Source organism: Fukomys damarensis, unplaced genomic scaffold, assembly GCF_012274545.1.
Source record: "Fukomys damarensis isolate Sample0158 unplaced genomic scaffold, DMR_v1.0_HiC HiC_scaffold_37, whole genome shotgun sequence".
NCBI classification, from domain to species: Eukaryota; Metazoa; Chordata; class Mammalia; order Rodentia; family Bathyergidae; genus Fukomys; species Fukomys damarensis.
The window spans coordinates 60,600,400-60,620,159 of record NW_022900949.1 but is presented as its reverse complement, the minus strand read 5'-3'; the positions used below and the strand labels follow the sequence as shown (position 1 = coordinate 60,620,159).

The window sequence follows — 19,760 nt, the reverse complement described above, 5'->3', positions numbered from 1 at the left end:
TATATGTGGGTTCTGGGTTGCAGTTTGGGCACTTGCCTCTAAAAGGTTCACCATCACTGCTTTAAAGTATGCACTAATAAAACAATAAATAAAAAAACATAGTAATGTAACATATTAATAATCACAGAAAGTGACTTTATGAGATCTCTGTACTGTCTTAATAATTTTTATGTAACTGTGGACTATTTGAAAATTAAAAGCTTTTTAAAAAGAAAATCAAGGGCCAGGGATGTAGCTCAGTGGTGCCGCCACCTTCCTTGCAAGCTCAAGGTCCCTCGTTTTATCCCCAGTACAAAAAAAGAAAAAAGAAAAAAAAAGACATATAAGAGTACTCTTTAGTTTCCCCAAAATGCTGTTTAAAAGATATTTCAGTGTATTTCTTGTCCATTGCCTGAAGTCGGCTATCTGGAAATACTCCGTACAATGATACACAGAAAGATGATGAAAAAAAATCTATTATCTGGGGCCGACAATCCTTATTTAAAACAATGGATAACTTCTCCATGCATTTCTCTTCCTGTACATAACTCCAAGAGAGAGAGAGAGAGAGAGAGAGAGAGAAATAGAACTAATTCTATCACAATAAATAAAAATAAAGTAAATATAAAAATAACTACCTTGGCAGAGAAGGGAAATACCCAGAAACAAGAAAGGCTAAAGCTAACAACAAGATACCACACAGAGCCGGGTATTTAGCTCAGTGGTGCTGCACCTGCCTCGCAAGCACAAGGTCTGAGTTTGATCCCCAGTACCACACCTCCCCAAAAGATAACATGTTATCACAAGAGCTGCCTCCATGTCCCACACCACAAACAAGTCAAAAGCAGTGCTTGCATAGGAAGGGGGAGGTTACAGATAGCAAGACAATGCAGGGAAGTAGGAGAAATGCTTCTGTATATGTAAGTTTTTTTTTTGTTTTTTTGGTACCAGGCAGTGAACTCAGGACTTTGTGCTTACGAGGCAGGTGGCAGAAACACTGAGCTAAATCCTCGGCCCTATGCAAGTATTCTTTAAGAAAGGTGTCTTTTCTATAGGACACTAATAACATAACTCAAAAAGCACTCTTAATAATTAAACATACAATAGTCATATTTTAGAACTCAGAAGAGCATAATATTTTTTACCAGCAGCAAATGTTAAAACACTGAATTAATGTCTTTGCAATTCTGTGGCAGAAGAGATTCCCTGTTCCAAGACAGGTAGAATTATCATCACGGTAACAGCCATATTACCAAAAGCAATCTACTAATTTAAATTAAATTAAACTTTTATTAAAATACCAACATTCTACACAGAACTGGAAAACACAATCCTAAAATGTATATGAAGCAGACAAGATCTGGAATAGCCAAAGTAATTCTGAACAAAAGGTGCCAAGTGGATGGAGGGCATTTTAATTCCAGATTTTAAATTATACTATGAAGCTATAGTAACAAAAACAGCAAGGTATGGGCACAAAAACAGACATATTGACCAATGGAACAGAAGACACAAAAATAAGCCCATATACTTTTAGCCATCTGATCTTTGACAAAGAAGTTAAAAACATATGCTGGAAAAAGCACAGCCTCTTTAACAAATGGCACTGGGAAAACTGGGTATCCATATGCAGAAGACTCAAACTGGACTCATTCCTCTCACCCTGTATGAACATGTTCTTATCACACCTTGAAGCACGGGTGGTACATGTATGATGGTCCCATCAGGTTTGCTACTGGTAGTGCCAATCTAACCACTTTTATCGGTCATTTTACTAATAAAATTACTAAAATTCAGTGGTTCAAGCTGGTGGGAACATAACACATTCAAAGAAGAGCTGCCCGGCAACAAGACATACTGTATTTCCCTGAAAATAAGACCAGTCCTGTATTAATTTTTTGCTCAAAAAGACACAATAGGCTTATTTTCAAAAGATCTATTTTTTTCATGTACAACAATATACAATTACTCATGGATGGAAATCTGTATTTATTCCATGTTATCTTCCTCCAGAACATCCGAAGTCCTCCAAACCTGAATTCCAGCCTGAATTTGTTCCCACTCCATTTCCTATGGAATCACTGGCCCCAGTCTCTCATGTCCAGCAACAGACCGCCCCTTAAATACACGTTTCCAATCCGTGAAGCCGCTCGGAGTACACTGGCAACACACCTGACAATGACTTTATACCACGGATTCTTTACCCAAGCCACAACCTTCCGCAGGCTGGACTTCACCGAAGTTGCCACTAACCACGTGTTAAAAGAAAACTTACAGGACAAGAACGGCAACAAGAGGGACGGCAGTTAAGAATGATGGACCACAGGAAAGCAACAAAGAAATGCAGATTCCAAAATTCAGAAAATGCTTACTTCACATGCGCACATTACTGTGTCCACTGTGACACAAGATGTAGTGAATCATGCAGACTCATGTGAGACAAAACTGTGTCCATTATCAAGTGTGTACATTATGTGTATGTTGTGTCTGCTCTGACTGGGCATTCAGCAACAAGCCAAATTCATCTTTTGTATGGGCATTTACCACTTGTCCAAAAGTGCCTGCTTGAGTATTTACACATAATTCTGATTCATGCTATCATTCAAGTATTAATGTCAATAATTTATATTTAATTACTTTTTAAAAAAATTCAGTACATCCTCTGTACTAAATGCATCCATCTGGCTGATGTCTTAACAAGGGCTTATTTTCATGGTGAGGTTTATATTAAGTGTATCCTGAAAAACCACACTAGGGTTTATTTTCTGGCTGGGTGTTACTTTGGAGGAAATACAATACAAATTATGGCTCCTATTATGGATGAGTTAAAACAAAACAAAACAAAAAATCACAGACTTAGGTATAAAATAGAAACACTGAAATTGAAGGAAGTTACAGTAATAAAAACTTTAAAGTATAGTTATATGCAAGGATTTTCTCAACAAAACTCCAACAGCATAAGAGGTTTACACTACGAATCCACAAATGAAATTACTGTATATTAAATTATTAAAAATTCTACACAGCAAAGGAAACAATCAACAGTGAAGAGAACCTTCAAATGGGAAAACAATTTTGACAGCTACTCTACTGCTAGGGGCCTGATAGTTAAAATATATAAAGAACTCAAAAAAAATGAGAGCCACCCCAAGACAACCCAATTAGAAAATGGGGAAATGAACAGATTCTTATCAAAAGCAGCAGCAAAAATGGCCAATAAGTACATGAAAAACTGTTTAACACCTTTACTTATTAGAGAAATGCAAATCAATACTGACATTCTATCTTACTACTGAGAATGACTATTATCAAGAACACAAAACATAACAAATGACAGTAAGGATGTGGGGGTGAAAAGAAACCCTTCTACATTGTTGGTGGGAATGTAAACTAATCAAATATTATGGAAACAATATGGAGAGTCCTGAAAAAAAATCAGAAATTCTACTTGACCTAGACATTCCTTTCCTGGGCAGTTCCCTGAAAGAGTTAAAGACATACGTAGAGACAGAGGCAGCCCTATGTTTACAGCAGTTAAATTCACAATTGCTGAGCTATGGAAACAGCTTAGATGCCCAATCACAGACAAACAGATAACGAAAATGTGCTATATTCATAAAATGAAATATTATTCAGCCATAAAGGACAAATTCAAATTATTTATATAAAAATGGATGGAACTTAAGACAGTGATGTTACATTAAATAGGTCAAATACAGAAAGTTCGTTACTACATTATTTCTCTTGTTAAAAAACCAAAATTATAAAGAGTAAAAACAGAGAGATGGTGGGAAATAGGGAGATAGATTTCTTCAACACAGAGAAGGGAAAACAGTAAAGGATTAGCCCCAAGGGATGGTCAGGAGAAGGAATGGGTGTAGGAAATTATCAAAACAACACATGCACACATGCACATGTGTGCACACACACACACACATCCAAAACTAGTCATTATTGTGTGTTGAAAATATATACCAATTAAATTTTTAAAAATTCTGTGGAGGAAACCATTTTCGACTTAGAACTTGATACCTAATCAAACTATCAATCAAGTACGAAAGTAGAATAAAGACATTCTGAAACACAAGGCTTCCTTCCACAAATGTACTTTGAGGTATATTCTTCTGCAGTTTCTGAAAGACTTGTTTTACTACAGGGTAGAGGAAAGCAAGAAAGATGTCATAGGAGGATATAGTGAAATAGGACCCAAACAGAAGGGCAAAAAAAAAATAAAAGCAAGTCTCAGAAGACAGCTATGGAGCCAATATAGAAAGCAACAAATACAGCACTGCCCGAGTTCACAAACTTAATTCTTTCCATGTTTCTGATGAGAAACAGAATTAGACGAGAACCGAGTCAGATTTTTCTATAAGGTCAACACTGAACCTAACCATTGAATTGGATTCGGTTCTCATCCAATTCAGTTTGCAACCAGAACTGTGGAAAGAATTAAGTCTGTGCGCTGAGGTACTATTTGTACTATGGCAGAAAAACTGAAGGTTCCAGAAGGAAATACCACCAGGAAAAACTGCTAGCTTCTGTCTAGTATCAGCAGTTAGGAGGAGTGAGCTCAGAAAAGTTTAATGGAAAAAAAAAGAAAGAAAGAAAAAGTTCAATGAAAGTAAAATTTTAAGCAATAAAACAAAAAAATAAGTAACTGAAAAAATTAGAAAAATAAGTTCCAGAAAATAAAGTTGTTCAAGAAAATGACAATTTATTCCATTATATAGTCACAATGATTAAAGACAATGAAAATTGATATAAACAAAAAGTATGCCCAAGACCTGTCCTGTAGAGGCACAAGATCCCAACAATGAATGTAACTGTACTGTATCCCTAAAATGTACCAGTAAACTCAAAGCTGAGAAAAAGTGTGCATAGCCATACCAGGACAATAAGAGAAGGTGGGAATAAGGATGGGGAGTGAATCGCTCCTTTTCTATAACAGGAGGTCAGATGTCTATCCAGAAAGCAACGTAAGTACCAATACTAACGGCTTCGGAATACATACAGAGCACAACCAGGAACACTGACATTCCTATAATCCCAGCTACTTCAGAACTTAAGAAAGGAGGATTCCAAGTTCAAGGCCAGCCTAGACAACTTACCAAGACCCTGTCTTAAAATTTAAAAAGGTCTGGGGATATAGCTCATAGCTCAGCACTTCCTGGGTCCAGCATCACCAAAAAAAAAGAAAGAAAGAAAGAAAGAAAAATACTAAAAGCAAAATATAAATTTCCAAACTGAGTGCGTCTGATAAAAGCAAGGTTTCATCTGGCATGGTGATGCAAGCCCATAACCGTAACGCTCAGGAGGCTCAGGTAGGAGGATCACTGAAAGTTCAAGGCCAGTTCAGTGCTACACAGCTGAGTTCAGAGCCAGCCTGAACTAAAATACAAGACCCTATCTCAAAAAAAAAAAAAAAAAAAAAGTGGGCCAGGGATTAGCTCACTGGTGCCGCACCTGCCTCATAAGTGAGAGGTCCTGACTTTAATCCCCAGTACTGAGGAAAGGAAAAAAAAAAATGAGGTTTCATTATCTAGAGCAGTGAGAGAAAACCTTTTAGAGATAAGTGCCCAAACTGTAACCCAAAACTCACTAATTCATCATAAAGGGCCAACACTGCATTAAATGTAAATGCTGAGGGTTTAGTTTAGAAAAAATAACTCCTACATTTTGTCTTAACTGAAAAGCAAGTAAAACATAACGCTATACATTCACCACCTCTAGAGTCATATAATTTATGGACAGCATATATCAGTAAGGGTGAGGTTTTACTGTCTATAATTAGATAATCTATGTAATGTTATATAGTCATAACCCTTTTAGCAATATTTCTGTGCTTCATAGATGAAATGCAAAATACTAATTTAAAAATAAGCTAACATATCTTAACATGAATACAAACTTGATATAAAGAGAAATAGATCTTGAACTATCTTAGAAACTGAAGACTGGTCAAGGGGGAGGAAGAATCAGAAGAAACCAAAGGCCAAACAAGCCAAGTTTCTGTCTGTTCTACTGTTTGGACCTCTATTCTAGACAGGTCCTTCTTCTGTGGTAGAAAGAGAGTGGTGGAGACAGACAAAACTCACAGTGCAAGCTCCTTTATCTCCATGTGAGTCATTCAGCTGGGGATACAGCTCAGTGGTGCTGCCGCCTGCCTGGCAAGCACAGGGACCTGAGTTCAATCCCTGGTACCAAAAAAAAAAAGAGCCTTTCAAATTAGGAATAATGAATAGGAAAAGTTAGCATTCAACAAGTAGAGAGTTTCATATAAACTAAATCAAACAGTAATATTCTCAGTGTTTTTCTCTTTACAACATAGGAAACGAAAAACTAAAAATTTTATGTTTCTTAATTACAAAAAAATAAATAAAATTAAGAACTACTCAAGGAAATAAAAGGGGAAAACTAAAGAGGAAAAACAAAACAAAACAAAACAAAGCACCCAGCCTATTTTCCCATTACTTTATTAGGTACTACAATTTTGCCTACAATTTAATGCTCAGGCAAAGCTGGCAGGAGAAACTTAAAATATAAAGAGCAAAATAAAAGATGCATAATAGAAAGATCTTTTGCAAATAAGAAGGGGATAAAAAAATGCAGGCAGGGGGTGGCTGGGCAGGGAAGGAGATGAAAAAAATAATTGAGATTTGTTTACATACACATACAAACTCCCCACCAGGAATGTAATCATCGTGAATTTTAAACATGTACTCATAAAAAATAAAGAAAGAAAACCATTTCTTATTTTAAAACCCTAAAAAAAGTCAAAGAAATAAAGGTAATATGAAAGGGTAAAAGTCATTTTTATGTACTATAACTAAAATGCCATACTGTACTTTCTTCACAGATGGAGAAGGGAAGAAATTTTACCCAAAATTACATCAGCTTACCTGAGCACCTGTCTCCTTTACCTTGCTGTGCTGCCTCATGTTCTGCTGTTCTTTTCCTGATAAAGGCTTGAACTTCTTCCCACCTTCTCTCAGCTTCCTGGAGTTGAACCTTGATATTTAAAAAGGACACAAGGAAAAATCAGCACAAACAAAAAATTCTCTACTTTGAAAAAAGCATCCTCTACCTGTAGTGTTGTATCTTAAAAGTGCTTAATGCAACTGGTCTCCAAATTTCAAGACAGACAAATACAGTGTCCGACTGCCATTTAAGCCATCCTGACCTCCAAAAGATTAACGGAGAGATGATTTCAGAAAGGCAATATTGGTACTGTTCATTCAAGATAGCTACTACGTGTCAGGCCTGATCTGGCCACGACCTGGTTAATGAATATGTTGTTTCATTCAAAGCTACAGTTTTAGCAGATTCAAAAAGCCGCAGCCCTTGGCAAAAACACACCACTCCTTCGGGTGGCTGGAGACCAGATATAAGCCCTGTCATCTCTGCCTAGTGCTTTCTCCAGGCAGACAGAACACAGAATGGGATGTGACAGAAAAGAGGTAAGACTACAAAGTACAGCACCATTCACCTGATAACATCTACACATCGGCCTTGACTGCTGCATTGTAGAAAACTTCAAAGAAGGTCTCAAGTCTTTTAAGCCCCTTTATCATTTCACAGTCACAGTCTCAAGGTATGACTGTGTCCACGATCTACGTGGGAACGTCTACTTTAGTGAGGTTGTGCTCAAGCTTCACTAACCTGCATCTCCAACCAATTCCCTCCTCAACAAAGGGAGTGTCTTACTCATTTTTTTCATTGCTGACAAAATATCCAACACAAAACTTAAAGGAGGAGAGTTCATTCTACCGAACCTTAGTTTATGCTTCGCTAGCTCCAATGAGGAAAGAGCACGGCAGACGGGCGTGATGGAAGAAAAGCCGCTCACCTCATGGTGGAAAGGAAGCAGAAAGTGAAGGGAGGAGCCAGGAGAGGAGATAACACCCTTCCACACCATGCCCCAGGACCTGCCTCTTCCAACCAGACTTCACTTCCCAACAGGAAGTCAGCTAAAGAGGCCCCATAATTTAAACACCTTCCAAAGTCTTGCCTGTGGGAACATGAGGCTCTTGAGGGGCATCTAGATATCAACCACAAGGAAGAGCAGTCAGCTCTCCTCATTCCACTCAATTGGCGTACAAGCCACGTGAGTGCATCCAGAGCACAAACAAGATGAGAAATGAATCTGCTCCCCCTTCTGTCAGTCTGAGCCACCCTATGTATCTCTTTACAGTATGACTATTTCACAGTAACAAGAGCTACTCTGGTATCTGAAGACAAAGTATGTGATTTTTGTGCACCATGACCTGAGTGCAAGCGACCGGGGCAATACTTAAATCTTACACTCAAGCAAAGGAAAACCCATCTGTTTCAGTGCTAGAAGAAAACAGGTTCTACTGGGCTTACTGAGAAATTCAATTTAATGATGATAAAACACTGCAGGCAGCTAAGTTAGTTAGAAATACTGTAGACACTCAGACAGGGCTGGCCCTCACAGAAGTCGATGCAGAAATAAGAACACTTTGCACAACTGTACATTCTTGGAAGGCCAGACTTCAGAGCAAAGGGAATCTACTATATCTACATACTATCGCTAGGGATGAACAGAAGTGACTGATATTCCAAACAGGCATCAATCACCTTGCATGGGGAACCAAAATCTCCCTAGCCCACTCCCCTTCCTGGAGGTATCCTTATCTGTTCCACGTATCCTTCCTCTGTGACATGCTTCCCCATTTGATCCCTCTGTAATCAGTAACACCTAGGGATTATACTTGGAATCTTAATGGCTGACCATAATTTTGTCCCACCTCACCTCATGTTCGCCTCTCCTTGTGGTTTTGCTCTGTAAAACTCCCTCAAGAAGTGAGGCTCGCGGGCAACCCACTTTATAAGTCCCCTCCTTTTTCTCTTAAAGAGAAGCTATCTTTCTCTCAATAAATTCTTTTTCCTCTTAACCTCCGTTGTTCCTAGAATTCATTCTTTAATTGCAGAGAACAAGAAATTGGCACGTTGGCTGTCTATTGTGGTGGGGGTTACAATAGCGCCTTTGTATCATTTGGAGGTCCATATATCACGTGGCCTGTATCAAAATGTAACTAAAAGTAATTTTAGCTACATGATTTTTGCCTGGTACATGGGCCCTAACCTCCATATATAAAATGAAATTCTACCACTTACACTGGTCAGTCAGCTAATTTCATTTTTTTCATAACTCCAGTCTTTAACGTCAAATTCAAGCCTATATTCAATTATTTTATTAAGTTACACCTTGCTATACAGGCAGAGCGAGGGTGCTTAATAAGCCTCAAACTATATTTCTCTAATTTATATACATCCTTAGGCCACAAATTAAATATCTACATTACTCACAAAGTGATACATGAAAGTGGGGTGTATTGTTAGGAAATTGTACATGTTACTTTAAACTCCTCCATTTTATACCTGACTTCCGGGTTCTTCCCAACTTAAGTTTCGTTTTCCTCCCCGAGTTGAATTCTTCCCAGAAATGACGCCAACATCTGATAAAGGACTTCTGCAGGACTAAGACCTTATAAGGCAATGTGGCCTGCAATAGGTTAAAAAACAGCTTATTCCCCCTAATTGCAAAACTCCCACCCAAGACCCTATAAATGAGCCAACACTCCTTCCCTTGGGACCCACCTCCCTTTCTTTGCCTCCCGGCCTTTGTGCCTCGCCTGATTCCCTACAATAAAGATCTCCTGCCAGACCTCTCCCTGCGTGAGTGACCTGATTGGGAGGGGGCGCCCGAAGGGGCACGTGCGACCCCTTTCATGTATCACCTTCAAATGAGTAGCTGCCTACTCAGCACTCTTCTGTTTGTTTGTTTGTTTGTTTGAGACAGGATCTCACTATGAAGTTGAGACTGACCTGGAACTCACTACTGTAGCCCAGGCTGGTCTTGAACTCACAGTGATCCTCCTGCCTCAGCCTCCCAAGTGCTGGGATTATAGGCATGCGCCACCATGCCTGGCTCAGCACTCTTCTTTTGGACTTCCTCCTGTTGGAGCTGCCCTGTTTTTTCAGTCAGCTCATGCACCAGCCTAGCATAATCCTGGTGCAGTTTACTTAGTCCTGCAGACTGCCTGAAAAACACTAACTGGATTACGAACCATCCATCACTACAAACACATATAAAGAGCAAATATAATACATTTTATTAATTTTGCTGAGCTAGTAATTCCATTGAATACAAACAAATGCTTCTTTGGTGGAGTATAATTCCCAAGTAATGCTAATGACAATGACACAAATTCTAAATCTGTTATAAAATATCAAGAAAAATGGATAACCACAAACTTGTGAGCATAAATATACAGTGTCACCCTCAAGATGATCTTTTGGAAATCTATTAAAATCAACCAGCCAGAATTCTTACTCTGTGCAAGGACAGTACTAGTCTCTAGGGTACTAGTCCTCAAAGAATGGCCTCAAAACCAACCATGCCTGGGGGCCGGGGATTTAGCTCAGTAGTGCCAGATGCCTCCCGGAGGACCCAAATTCATCCCTACCCCACCCCCAACCCCACCAAAAAGCAAAAACAAAAAACACCAACCACAGCTATTCAGAGGAATGGGTCTCCATTCAGATTCCTGAGCTCCACCTTAGGTCAGGGATCGTAAACATTTTAGGAAACAGGACTTAAGGATATCTTTTAAATTAGCACTCCAGGTGCTACACAGGATAATAAAGTTTGAGAACTATTCTAGTAGGAATAAATGGTTTAAAACTTGTAAATTCAGTCTCACAAGTCTATAGACTTTTCCACTAATGGTAGTATTACATGATTTAATGTAATAAATACATAACATACGTACATAATAGCTTATATAGAGGTAATGCTGAAGAGCAAGAAAATTGTTTTTGAAAGGTAACTTTAGAAGCACATGTAAGAAAAGTCTAAACAACTGCTATAAGCAGGATTTCAATGATTTAAGAAAGTACTGGGCCACTTAATTGAAATGAAAGTGTAAGTATTTGCAAACGTACTTGCTCTCCAGTTGATTTGTGGTGCTGCTGACAGCATCTCTCAGGATCCCGTTTTCCTGCTTCAGGTGAGCTCTCTCTGCCTCCATCTGTTCACAAACTTTCCTGAAACTATTTTACACACATAAGATTTAGAAAACAGAGGCTGGCAGTGCTACACTTTCTAAAAATTTTGTTATGATGGGAATATTAAAAAACATCAGTAGCGTAAAATTTGAATTGCTCTTTTCAAATACATATAAACACACTTAAAGTGCGTTGTTTTTATAGTATTGGGGATTAAACCTGGGGCTTCACACTTGCTACTTACACTTTGGAGATGCTTTTGCCCAGGCTGGCTCTAAATTTATAGAAGGAATCCTGCCTGAGCTTCCTGAGTACCTAGTTTTGTTCTTTTCTTGCCACTGAAGTGGGATAAAATGAATGCAATTACAAGTGCTTTATAATCCTCAAATGCATGAAACTGCCACTACAACTAAGACAGAGAATTGTACTTTGATAAAAATGATGTGCCTTTAGGAGCAACTATGTTTGCAGCCCCAAACCACCTACGACTTGTTTGGTATGAGCAAGTGTCTCCCACAAAGTAACAGGACTGCCTGAGCAGCCAATGAATGAGCTTACACTCTGCTGACCAACTAGGTTAAAGTGCCTTTCTAATAAACTGGGGAAACGACACTGGAGAAGAAAACAGAGCACAGTGTAACTCTGCAACCGACTCTGGGAAATAAGCAGAAACTAATGCCACCACCAGAGTGTGACTGACTTTGAATAGCCTCCACGTCACACCAGTCAAGAACCCAGGCACATATGTGACAGCCAAATAAGAGATGAATTATCTTTCAGGCCCAAGAAAAGCAAATACAAAAGGATATGGTGTTTTGCTTCTGCTATTCCACAATGCGAATTACACAATGAGGCAGAATTTAATTGGTACCGTGAAAAGTTAAGAGACAGCATCTGCAAAATATAAGCCAGACTAGGCAAACTTCTGAGCAGGGTGGTGTGCATCCCCCACCACACACATTGATTTGAAATTCGAGCACAGTGTCGTGGCGTAGGATGAGACTTCAGGAGAAGGAAGCCACGGCATTCTTGCTGGCCACTCTGCATATGTGATGCTGCTGACTGATGCTCCAGCACCGGATTTCCGAATTCCACACCATGGGTGCCAGGGACAGGACACGGTGGGTGTAAGCAACAGTGAGTTCAGTTAAACATTTTATTTGAAAACACAGCTACATTTCAGAACTCTGATTCTTTATTAAGACTCACTTATTTTGAAAATACACCCCTTAACTTCTGTGTTCTGCTTCCACCATGTAAAGTTCAATTAAAACATTAATACAGCTAAACATCACACATGAATCTCTAATAGCTGATGTCACTTTCTGCTCATTTCTTTTAGTCTGGATTCATGAACAAATTATGTTTTAAAGTTATCAATCTTAAAGGCTTATTTGTATCTGTCTGCCTACTGAGGAAAACTCAAAATCTATGAGAAGAACAAAATATATTCCTTTACAGTGAAACCAGCAGCATTTCCCCCACTGATCTGTGCGGTCGGGCAGGAGGAGATTATTAAGGACTCTCTCCCCAAGCCCCCTCATGCTCATGGACAGGGTTTTTAGTCTGTAAGGAACATTGCAAATTATTTCCTAGTGAGAAGATACACTTCTGAAAATAGGAAAGACAACAATTTCAATCCTGAGTCTCAAGTAAACAGCGATTTGCTTCGAGGTGACCTGCGTTGCCAAGTGACACAGTTATTCAGGCAATCATGACTCCACAGGTCGTGAAGGACATGGGCCAACTTCTCTGAGCTAACTAAGAAGCTGCTATGAAATTCTATGTAACCAATTCTGTCAACTCCAACACACAGGTTTAAGTGATTCAGTCACTAAAACCCCTAGCATCTCTAAATTAAAATAAATGCAATTTCAAAAGGTGCCAGAAATTGTGGATCCACACAGTCATGCCATCTTTGATGCTCTGCTGCTGAGCTACTCACACTGTCCCGTGCCCTCTCCCAGATGTGAAATCCCAGAGGGAGAGCGTCACATACAGGAAGGCTGGAAGGACACTCTCAGTGTAGAACTACAGTACTCCAAAATGCCTCATCTTTCACATGAAAAATACGTACTAAACATTTAGCCCCAAATGGCACGGTACCTGTCTTCCACACTGCAGAGGTGGCTGGGCTGGGGGGGGCATCCTCCAGCTGCCTCCAAGGCTAGCACTGTCTCAAAGGAGCAGCTGAGCCCAAAGGCAGGTTCCCCTAGGACCCATGGGTCCATGCCCTCTTCCTTCAGAGAAGGAGAAAACCCATCCTGCTGCACCTGCTCAGGGGAAGGGCTGGGAGAGGAAGAGAAACTCTGCCAAAGTAACGCATCATCTGTGGGTATCATAAACCGTATTTTCCAAACCAAACCAACCCAACTGGGAAAACCATCAACAACCAAAACTGAACGCAGAGAAAGTTTCTGTCTCACGACCAGCCCTGGCTCCTGCCTCAGGCTTCTAGCCCTCACCACAACCCCCAGATAGGAAAACAAGACACATTTCCTGGGCTTGCTCACGACCAAGAACACTTCCTCCCCAGCAGGCCCCAAGTCGAGATCTGTGCGTCTTCCTTAATTAGATCAAAATGACACAAGAACAGACACTGTACATGAGTCTCTACAAACTAAGGACACGTGAGGCACACATTTGTCGTGTAGCAAACAGATGTAGCCTTCAGGAGAAAACCAACTAAGCAAACAAAGCAGACTTCCGTGTTGCACATCCCTGTGCCCCGTCAGCACACCCTGAGCAGTTCTCTGCCACTGGCTTCTTCCCCTCACCACCACCGTCCTCACACGCCCTCCCTCCCAGAGCGGCCACCACCACCAAACTCCTTCCCTTCCTAGGGACAGTGATCCACGCTGCCCCAACCTTTGCTCTTTCTTCTGCAATCTGGCATTTGTGCTCCCTGGAAAGTGCCCGCAACTGCCTGGCCCATCTTCATTCCCTGCTGAGTTTGAAATGTGCTCCTTCCTGGTTCCCAACCAGCCAAGTCCTTTCTGAATCTCCTATGGTCTCTACCGTGCAAGCGTACCTGAGGAGTCCGAGAGGCTGGATGCAACACTGAATACACAGCAATCCACAAGGATAAAACAACTGTTAACTTCATGCACACACGTGGAAGGAGTTAAACTATGATCCCCCTGAGGCCTTCTGTTTCCTGGGAGGTGACAGGAAGTGATGTCCCCCAGGGCTGCAATTCCTGGTCTGTGTAATCATGTGCACCTGGCAGCCTGCCCGGTCACTTTCCAGCTCAGGAAGGGTCTCGCTGGCTCTGGGACTGGGTTGGACACTTGCTGCACAGGCTTGGCCATGGAGCTGCCACCCCAACGTCAGAGCTCATCCTCTAGAGGAGCACAAGAGCACAGCATCAAGCTCAGCTGTCCTCAGACAGCCTTTGCCCATCGCCCCTTCAACTCCAAGTCTTCACCTCCCTGGGGGAACCCGGCCGGCCTGGGCAGCCCCTCCCCCAGGGGACAGGAAGAGAAGAGAGGCAGTGGGGCAGTGGCATTCAGGCCAGGGCTGCAAGTCATGCCCTGCAGGAGGGTTCCGGGGAAACAGCGACGCATCCTAAAATGATATGGTGCAGCACAGCAGCTGTGCAAAGCAAGGCAGTGTAGGGCAGGATGTGAAGAGTCAGAATGGTCAGTACCTTTCAGAGTGGCTCATGCTGCACATGCGACACAGGCCCCAGGTGGCTTTGGATGCATGTTAATGTCCTCAAAAATAGCGTTTCGGTCCTCTTACCCTAACTGGTTTCACTATCTCCCTCTTTGGTGCTGTCTACTGTTTGCCTGCTCCAACACTCCTGCCACAATGTGCTGTGCTGCCCCAAGCCCACAGTGACTCTGGACTGAAACCCCTGCTGATCTCAGGTGTCCTGCCACAGCCTGCAAAGCTACTACCACCACCATCTGGTGCCAACACTGTCGTTCCTCTCGTGGTGTCCCAGGCTGTTTCACTATCTCCCTCTTTGGTGCTGTCTACTGTTTGCCTGCTCCAACACTCCTGCCACAATGTGCTGTGCTGCCCCAAGCCCACAGTGACTCTGGACTGAAACCCCTGCTGATCTCAGGTGTCCTGCCACAGCCTGCAAAGCTACTACCACCACCATCTGGTGCCAACACTGTCGTTCCTCTCGTGGTGTCCCAGGCTGTCTTCCACACTAGATGAGAGTATGACTGAGAGCTGGGAAGTTCCAGAGTCGAATCCGACCCTGCCCAGTTCTCCCTGTACAAATCTGGGATTTCACTTCAGCCCTCCATGAGTCATGCGCCTCCCTCCTCCATAAAATCCCAGTGATCCTGACAGCAGGAAGAGGAAGAGCAGCCCTGGGCACCGAGCACCCTCAGAGAATCACATGGGTCACTATGCTGAAGCTCTGCTGACTGTGCTGGCCACACATGGGGCAGTGCTGTGCCTGGGTGCTGTCACCGAATCAGTCCTCAGCCAGCTGCTCTGGGGCAGAGGCTGGCTCATTTGATCCCTTGACTGTCTCCGTGTTCTGCTCCTGAATGTCCTTCTTGCTGTCACCTGCAGAAGCCCTCAGCGTTGGTCCCGCACCTCTGGTGTCTGCAGTGCCCGCACCACTGTCCTTGGCCCTGAGTGTCTCCAGCATCCGTGCCGTGAACAGATCTGCTCCACAGTGCTGATGGCGCATGGGGAAAAGACTGGCTGAGTTGGAGAGACATCTGAAAGCAGACTGCCTTGGGCTGGGGCGACTGCATCCTGGATGACCGAGGAGGAGGCAGGGAGGCCACAGAGATGTTAGCTATGGGGCTCAGAGCCTAGGCCAGGTCCACTTGGGCTGAGGCATGGCCCTGGTCCTCAGGACTCAGCTGTGCTGACTTCTGGGCCAGGATGCTCTGTGGCTGGCACTGGGATGATGTAGAGATGCCGCCACACACCTCTCTGGTGACTGGGCTGGGGTGGCTCCCATCGTGCAATCAGCAGGCGGAGGATCAGTGTGGCCTCTATGTACTCCTGGGCTGCTCACAGCATGGCCGAGTCTAGGCTTCTACATGGTGGCCAGGGGAACAGCAGTGTCCCAGTCCTCAGAACAGACAGGGCTGCCTCTCTTCACCTGGGCTCACCGTCCTGCCAGCAACGCCTCTGCGGTTCCTTGGTGGAAACGCTCACACAGGGACACGTGAGGAGGTGAGCAGAGAGAAGCTCCGTACCACGGAGGACGGCGGGATAAATCACGGCTCTGCTCAACTAACCCCACCCTCACCCAGCCCCACATCTATCTGCACCCAGTCAGGAGGCTGTGGGCTGAGGGCTCCAAGGTGCTGGGTACTCCCTGGTCTTAGGGCAGCCTCCCTCCGGCAATGGCACACAAGTCAGGGAGACCCCTCCTGCTGCTCCTCCGTCTTCCTCCCACCGAATCCTAGCTCTTGACTCAAGCACAGCCTTCCGTGCTGTGCACCCTCCTCCCTCCCCAGGAAACACAGGTGTCCTGGACACCCTTTCCCTCTAGCTCCCTAGACGGGGCTGCAGGGTGATTCACTGTGGCTTCCTCCCATGTGGCTGGTCTGCCATGGGGAGGACGTCCACGTCCACGGAGCTGCCCTCATGGCTCTGTACTAAGATGACAAGGACACATATGAAATGGACACTGAAATACACCAGGCATTATTGGCTTTGGTCACCACCACCCTACGCTACAGTAGACCCGACAGCAAGTCCTCATGTCCATCTGAGACTCTTCCCTCTGGCCACGACTCCTCCATCCCTCTCCCCTCTCCGCCTCACTCAAGTTCTACCCTGACCATGAGAGGTGACATCATCAGGATACAGCTCACTCAGAAAGCACCCCGACCACCCAGCCTCCTTGAGGGTTGAGGGCTGTATGGGACTCTGATGGGTGCTACCTATGTTGGGGCCACCTTGTGTCAGCGGTGCCCACAGGGTGGCAGGTAGCAGCAGCAGCACAGGGCCCGTAGGCAGCCTGTGATGCTCCTCTTGAGAGCCTTCCAGTATCGACACCCACTGTTGGCAGGGGCAGAGGTGGTTCCGGAGCTACAGCGGGGAGCTCCATGGCCTGGCTGGCAGGACAATGGGCATGACAGGGACAGGCTGGGAGGACAGGCTTGGAGTGGCAGGGCCAGGCTTGGGATACAGGCTAGGAGTTGGGGTCCTCTGGATGGTCATGAGTGGCTGGGAGCCTCTGCTACCCTCTTCTCCTCGGAGCTCCAGTCCGGGGAATAAGCAGCCAGTGCAGGGGACAGGCTCGCTGGCCCTCCTCCAGGGGATGTGAGCTGAGGGTGCAGGACTTGTCAGGCCCCATAATGTTTTCTCTGCAGCCTTATGCACTGGCTTCACCGGGTTTCTGAAGCCCAGCCCCTGGAAGGCCTGGCTCTGCAGCAACAGGAAGGTTGCCATCTCATGATTATACTCCTTCCTCCTCAGGGTGTCCATCACCACTAACGGGTCAAAACCCATCCCGGCCATACGGCTGAGGATTGCCCTCTTTGTGGGCACAGCGAGCAGCTCTGGAGGACTGGGGGGCTGGACACCCCGGATCCACCGGTGCTTCAGCACCTTCTGCACCGTTGGCTGCATCATGGGGTTGTGGTTTAGGATTTTGTTGATGAGATTTTTGGCATTGTTGGAGACGAAGTTGGGGTAAGAGACCATCCCATGAAGGATATTATTGATTATCTGGGATTTACCCCCATGAAAGAGATGATCCCCAGTAACCATCTCATATAATATTACGCCCAGGGCCCAGACATCCATGGGAGGACCTTCATACCACTGGCAGGAGATTGTTTCTGGGGCACAGAATGCCAGCGTGCCACCAACCACACTCACCTCCTGCCCAGGGAGGAACTGGATCCCCATCGCAAAATCACAAACTTTAGCACAGCCTTGGGCATCGATCAAAACATTTTGGGGATTGAGGTCCCCATGTACAATGCCACAATCGTGGCAGTAATCCACCGCTCCCGAGATGTCTTGGGAAATCCTCTGGGCATCCTTCTCCCGCAGCCTGTTCTTTTCGCTCCTGCGGATCTCCTTCCGCAGGGCGACTCCCATGACATATTCTAGGACCAGGTATACTTTGTCCTTAGTCTCTGTAACCTCCAGCAACTGTGTGGTGTTAGGGTGTTGAAGGTCCTTCAATAGTCCCACCTCCGACACAATGCTGGCCGCTCGCACCCCTGCCTTTGTTAGCTCCTTCATGGCCACCTGCATTCCTGTGCCATGAGGTTGCGCCAAGTACACCTTGCCAAATCCATCTTGGGTGATTAAACGCCACACATAATAGTGTTCCTGGGGTCTGTACCTGTTCGAGCTGGTCATGAGGCCAAGCCAGGATGTTTCCTCACTACACTCACCAGGAACACTGCTTGGCATAGTGTAATGACATCCTACACTCCCCATAGCACCAAATCAATGACCAAATCTCCGACAACAATCTCCATCCAACAGTCTCCATCCACCCACAACAGACCCACCTGAGCCACAGCCTTATATAGCTAACTGCTGTGACCTCACACAGGCTCCTGTGATGTCACAGAACCAACGGGCCAACGCAGAGCTGGCCACACCCACCAGGGCCACACTCATGACCATTAGGACCTTTTGTTTGTAACAGAAAAGGTTACAAATTTCTTGCTTGTGTGGGTTGCAGAGATTCACGCACAAGTGTTTAGATATGAAAAGCAATCCACAGGATTCTCCAATATCCTTTTCCTTTCTGCTATACCTTTTGTTTTAGAGCTCTCATGGGGTCTACACTCAACATATCCAATTTCTTTTGCTTTAAATTCTTGCTGGTTTCATAGTGATGCTACAACTTCATTGACATTAGAGTAAATGTAATGCTCTGCTTAGGAAACATGTGGTGGCGCGTTAATGCCCGTGAAGCTGACAGGAAGACACCTATCATAATCATTTCCCCCCAAAGACAATTGATACAGAAGTGCTATACAATCACACAGGCCCTGGCCTTGTCTCCATTTTCTTTTCCCACAAAATGTTTTGTTTTGGGAATGTAACTTTGTGCTGCTGGGCTCCTACCCAAACCAATGTGTCAAAATGGTTTGTGGCTGTTTGAACTTTGTGACCTTTCAGGGATGTTCTGTTAAGCTCTGTCCCCTCACAAGAAGGTTCTGTTCAGCTCCCCCCCCACCCCAGGAACTTTCTCTAACTCCGCCCCCCTGCTTCCAGAAAGTTCTTGAACTCCACCTCCCCCACCACAGCCCCACTTAATTGAGCATGCTTACCTACCCTGCAGCTCCCTATAGAGTGAGGCTCTCATTCCTGGTAGAGTGCTCAGAATCCTAAGCCCACTGGGACTTGCCAGTGAATAAAGGCTTTTTCCCACCTCTTCCACTTACTAGCAAATTCCCAAACCTTCAAATTATGAGAGCTATGATCCAGAGCTGCCACACTGAGCTGTAAGCTCAGCAGTGCCTCACAGCTGGGGCACTTGGCTGCGACAGTGAGCTGTAAAATTCAGCTATGCCACTGACATGAGCCATGAATCTGTTTAATGACAATGCAGTGTCTCATTTCTGCAAAATCCTCAAAGGGAGGCAAAAGCAAGTGTCACTGGACAGATTCCTTGGTAAAGTGGCACAAATAGAAAAAGATTCCGTGGAGCCAGTAGACAGCAGTGATTGTTTTAGTGCCAGTGAAAGCATCCTGTACAACAGCCTTCCTCCCTCTTGACTCCCTCACACAAGCCACCAGGTTTTAAAGGTAAGTGCAGGTCAGTGTGTTTATTTTTATTATTTATTATT

At 44.1% G+C, this 19,760-nt stretch overlaps 2 protein-coding genes and 1 long non-coding RNA gene across 15 annotated transcripts in view; 1 reads left to right on the top strand and 2 right to left on the bottom strand.

The window, feature by feature from the left end:
• The window catches only part of LOC104871106, a 48,518-nt gene extending 41,604 nt beyond the window's left edge, over positions 1–6,914 (top strand). For 4 of the 7 annotated variants that reach the window (XR_004515587.1, XR_004515588.1, XR_004515590.1 and 1 more), the window contains one exon: positions 1,993–4,209. This is a non-coding gene — a long non-coding RNA (uncharacterized LOC104871106). Of the gene's footprint in view, positions 1–1,992; positions 4,210–6,835 lie in introns of those variants that run through there. The other 3 variants (XR_782743.3, XR_782748.2, XR_782749.1) reach the window with 3 other exon arrangements.
• The window catches only part of LOC117284494 (kinectin-like), a 48,144-nt gene that overhangs the window by 25,471 nt on the left and 2,913 nt on the right, over positions 1–19,760 (bottom strand). For 2 of the 7 annotated variants that reach the window (XR_004515585.1, XR_004515582.1), the window contains exons 1-5: positions 11,882–14,955; positions 10,948–11,055; positions 9,382–9,505; positions 6,879–6,987; positions 6,075–6,173 (exon numbers count right to left, since the gene is read on the bottom strand). Coding sequence is in view for 1 of the 7 variants with exons in the window: in XM_033759697.1 (XP_033615588.1) it covers positions 6,075–6,106 (32 nt within the window). In the remaining 6 variants the exon portion in view is untranslated. Of the gene's footprint in view, positions 1–6,074; positions 6,174–6,878; positions 6,988–9,381; positions 9,506–10,947; positions 11,056–11,881; positions 14,956–19,760 lie in introns of those variants that run through there. The other 5 variants (XR_004515584.1, XR_004515583.1, XR_004515581.1 and 2 more) reach the window with 5 other exon arrangements.
• Positions 15,189–19,731, bottom strand: LOC117284493 (sperm motility kinase 2B-like). Its single transcript, XM_033759696.1, has one exon. The coding sequence runs from the start codon at positions 18,394–18,396 to the stop codon at positions 17,029–17,031; it is 1,368 nt and encodes a 455-aa protein (XP_033615587.1). The 5' UTR covers positions 18,397–19,731; the 3' UTR covers positions 15,189–17,028.